The sequence below is a fragment of the Otolemur garnettii genome, unplaced genomic scaffold (genome assembly GCF_000181295.1).
Source record: "Otolemur garnettii isolate 467f Iridium unplaced genomic scaffold, OtoGar3 scaffold00034, whole genome shotgun sequence".
NCBI lineage: Eukaryota > Metazoa > Chordata > Mammalia > Primates > Galagidae > Otolemur > Otolemur garnettii.
The window spans coordinates 8,033,284-8,037,691 of NW_003852429.1; the positions used below are offsets into that span (position 1 = coordinate 8,033,284).

Here is a 4,408-nt window from a genome sequence, read left to right on the forward strand (position 1 = left end):
AGAGTAGATTGGAAGTTATTTTGTTTAAAACATTGCCCTCCCTTTGAAGTATAAAATCCTAAAGGCCACCTTGGTAGTGTGTAAGGAAATCTCAGATACTGGTCCACATGGATATTTAGACAGAGGAACTCAGTCTGTTTAATTTAATTCTAATGGTTCGCTTAAGTCAACAATAAGTTAAAGAATTAGCAGTGAATTAATTCGGAACCCATTAAAAATGCAGACCCTAATAGTTCTGAGGTTAACTCATTTCTGTGTCCCAAGTGTTTGTGAGGCGTCCCGTCAATAAAGTTTGAGTGAACTTCTGATGCGAGTGGGGGAGTTACCTTCCTTTTGATTACATAGGTATAGGCACTGCCAAATCCAAGGTAGGAAGATTGGAAATCACGTGGACACTGTGGCAAAATCTTTGATGAGTTCATTGTGAAGGTTTTTCTATTAAAAAACAAGTAATACAGGTTAACATCCTTGGTATGAAAAGCTTTGATGTATTTTTTAAAGAAGAAAACTTGAAGTCTTTGAACATTAGAGCAAAGTGTTCAGTATAGGTACTTACATGCCAGAAGTGAAAAACTGGTACTGGCTGGCATCATAACTGGTGATGTTTTCATAAACCTTCCCACTCACGGTGACGCTGATGAGCTCATTGAAAGTATTTACAAATCTGAAAGAAAAAATTTACTGTCTTGTAAGTGAACTACCCAATGATTTATTCTAGGTCACAGGACCTGCAACTGAAGTTGGATAATGTTCCTTTTCTTTTTTTAAAGGAATTTAAGATGTTTATGGAAGACTTTGAGAGAATACAGGCAGAAAGTTAGCAACCGTAGGCTTGTCCTTGCTCACTCACTCATGAGAACACACCTAAGAGACTATTGAACACGGTGCTTGTACACGCCAGGTACTGTCGCAAGCACTTTGTCAATATTACCTAGTTCGGTGATGTTTTGGGACATTAAGCAGGGACTGAGATGGGTCCTAACCCTTCCTCTCAAGAAAGCAGCCATTCCTTTGTATTCCTTGCTTCGGAAACTTTAGAGCTCAGGTAATGGCAAAACCAACCCCTGCCCAGTCCCTAAAATACAACCCCCAACTAGGGCTTCTCTCATGGGGTCGGGGGCAAGCCCACACATTTTCTACCTCTCTGGCCCTGAGGCAGAAAGGGCTCCCAGGGTTGGAGAGGAGAAGTGGGCCAACCCAATGAGGAGAGAATTTAACAGGGGCACAACTTCAAGGATATAAAGTAACATAAGTGACATTTCCTTCTTTTTCAGATTGATCACACTTTTAGTACCTTGTAAACATTATTTATATGGTCTTATTGCAAATCCTGTTTAGTTTATTTATTTATTTATTTATTTGTCACCCCAGTAGAGTGCTGTGGCATCATGGCTCACAGTAACCTCAAACTTTTGGGCTCAAGCAATTCCCTTGCTTCAGCCTCCCAAGTAGCTGGGACTATAGCAGCCTACCACAACGCCCGGCTATTTTTAGAGATGGGGTCTTACTGTTGCTCAGGCTGGTCTCAAACTTGTGAGCTCAGGCAATCCACCTTTGGGCTCCCAAGTGCTGGGATTACAGGTCTGAGCCACTGCGCCAGCCTAAATCCTGTTTATGAGCTGTTGTTTAGACTCAGCCTAGCATGTGGCAAATACAGAAACATAAATGTGATAAATATATTCAACGTGACACAAACTAGAGGTGAGGAAAGATGAAAAGCTAATTCCTTCCCTATTTATAAGTTAATAGATATGATCCTCACATGTCTGTCTCTATTATTTTATGTTTTATTTTATTTTTTTTGTTTTGTTGCACTTTGGCCAGGGCTGGGTTGGAACCCGCCACCCTTGGTATATGAGGCCGGTGCCCTACTCACTGAGCCACAGGCACTACGCTTTACATTTTATTGTTAACTAGTAAAAGCTAAAATCAGAAACTATTAAAGTGGCCACAGGGGGATGGGGAATGGGGTTGAAATTTGAAGTAAACAGGAGACCTACTCTTATTTTTTCCCAATTTATTCTTATATTTCCTTCCTATTAAAAACTTACAGTAAGTTTGCCTTTTGGCCTACAGTTCTATAATTCAAACATGTGCCTAGATTCATAAATATTATCACAATCAGATTATGTGGCCCCCTCAAATTGTGCTGCCCCTTAGTCCAACCTTTCCTCCACTTGTAACCCATGACAGCCATTAATCTATTCTGTGTCTCTGGAGTTCCCGTTGCGTTTCCAGAACGTTATGTAAATGGATTACACAGTATGCAGCTTTCTGAGACTGGCTCCTTCTACATCATAAGCATTTGAAATTCACCCACATCATTGCTTGTATTAATAGTCTGTTCCTCTGATTTGCTAGGTATAATAGTATTCGATTGTATGGATGTACTGCAGGCTATTTATCCATCAGCTTTGAAGGACTCTGGGTCATTTCCAATCTTTGGTGATTATGACTATAGTTTCTATGAACATTCTTGTGCAGATTTTTATGTGAATGGGGGTTTGCACTTTTCTCAAGTAAATATCTAGCAAAGGGATGATTTGAGTTGTATGATATGTGTTTTTCAGAGAATCTACACCGTATTATACTCCCACTAGCAATGCATCCTCACCAACCTTGGCATTGTCAGTTGGTAAAACTTACCAGATCTCCCCAATAGGTGCATTACAACTCATTGTGGTCTTAATTTGTATTTCTCTAATGGCCAACAATGTTGTACAACTTTTTATGTGTTCATTCACCATTTGCACATCTCCTATGGATATGGAGACATGTCTGTTAAAATCTTTTGCATTTTTTAAATTGGGTTATTTTCTTATTATTGTATTTTGAGATTACTTGATATATTTCGGATACATGTTGTTTTTTTTTTTTTAGGTATGTGATTTGTAAATATTTTCTCCCAGTTTGTAGCTTATCTTTTCATCTCTCAGGATGGAGTGAAGGTTTATGAAAACATCACCAGTTACGATGTGAGCCAGAATCTTTTTCGTTTTGAAGATGTTTAATTTCTCAAATTTTTCTTCTACGGATTGCGCTTTTGGTGTCATAACTAAGAACCCAAGGTCACAAGGACGTTTTTGTCTTTCTTATATAAATCTTATCTTTTTATATTTAACATGTAGATCAATGATACATTTTGAGTTAATTTCCATATGAGATGTATTAGAAGTTTTATAGAATTGTTGTATAAGAATTTTGCATAAGATATGAGGTTTAGGTTAAGTTCATTTTTTATATATATATGCCCAATTGTTTCAACATCCTTTGTTGAAAAGACTTTCTTTTTAATCCATTAAATTGCCTTTGCACCTTTGGCAAAAATCAATCAGCTATACTTCTGTGGGTCTATTTCTGGGCCATTCCATTGATTTATGGGTCTGTTTCTTTGCCAATACTACTTTGTCTTAATTACTGTAGCTTTAGAGTAAGCTTAAAAATTAGCAGTAGTAAGACTTTCAACTTTATTCTTTTTCAAAATTATTTTGTTGATTCCAATTCCTTTCCTTTTCCACATAAATTTTAGAATTAGCTTGTATGTATGTGTGTGTGTATAATGGTATAGTTTTTAAAAATTAATTTTTATTTATTTACTTATTTATATAGAGACAGTATCTCTCTCTGTTGCCTGGCGAGTGATGCCATCATAGCTCACTGCATCCTCAGACTCCTGGGCTAAACGGATCCTCCTGCCTCAGCCTCCTGAGTAGCTAGGACTACAACTCAGCCTCCTGAGTAGCTAGGACACCAACCCTTGCTAATTTTTTTATTCTGTTTTTTGTAGAGACAGCATCTTGCTATGTTGGTTAGGCTGGCCTTGACTCCTAGACTCAAACAAGTCTCCCACCTCCGCTTTCAAATACGGATGACATTTCATGTGCGAGCCACCATGCCCAGTACTATGATTTAGGTAGGAATTACACTAAATCCATAGATTAATTTGGGGAAAATTGACATATTAACTATACAATCTTCTGATCAATGAACACAGATGTCTCTCCATTTGCTTAGCTTTTCATCACTTTCTTTCGGAAGCGTTTTATAGTTTTCAGTGCTTAAATTTTACACATATTTTATTGGACTCTAAATCTTTCAAATTGATGGGGGGTAGATAGTATAAATGATATGGTCTTTAAATTTCTGTTTCCAGTTGTTCATTGCTAGTACATAGACATGTGATGGACTTCTTTGTTGTTGCTCTTGTATCCTGTGACCTTTCTAAGCCCTTTTGTTAACTCTATGAGCTTTTTGGGATCCAGACCTGGGGACTTTCTCTGCAGACGATAGTCCTTTGTGTGTAGACATAGTATTATTTTGTCATTTCCAATCTAGATGCTTTTACTTGTTTTTCTTGTCTCATTGCTCTGGCAATCAGAAGGACGGTGAATGGGAGTGGGCAGGTGGA

The 4,408-nt window shown here is 37.8% G+C and overlaps 1 protein-coding gene across 1 annotated transcript in view; it reads right to left on the minus strand.

Moving 5' to 3' along the window:
* LOC100948091 (solute carrier family 15 member 1-like) overlaps positions 1-4,408 on the minus strand; it is a 57,077-nt gene that overhangs the window by 3,496 nt on the left and 49,173 nt on the right. The window contains exons 17-18 of the mRNA XM_023513106.1: positions 557-664; positions 327-435 (exon numbers count right to left, since the gene is read on the minus strand). Coding sequence (XP_023368874.1) covers positions 327-435; positions 557-664 — 217 coding nt within the window. The remainder of the gene's footprint in view (positions 1-326; positions 436-556; positions 665-4,408) is intronic.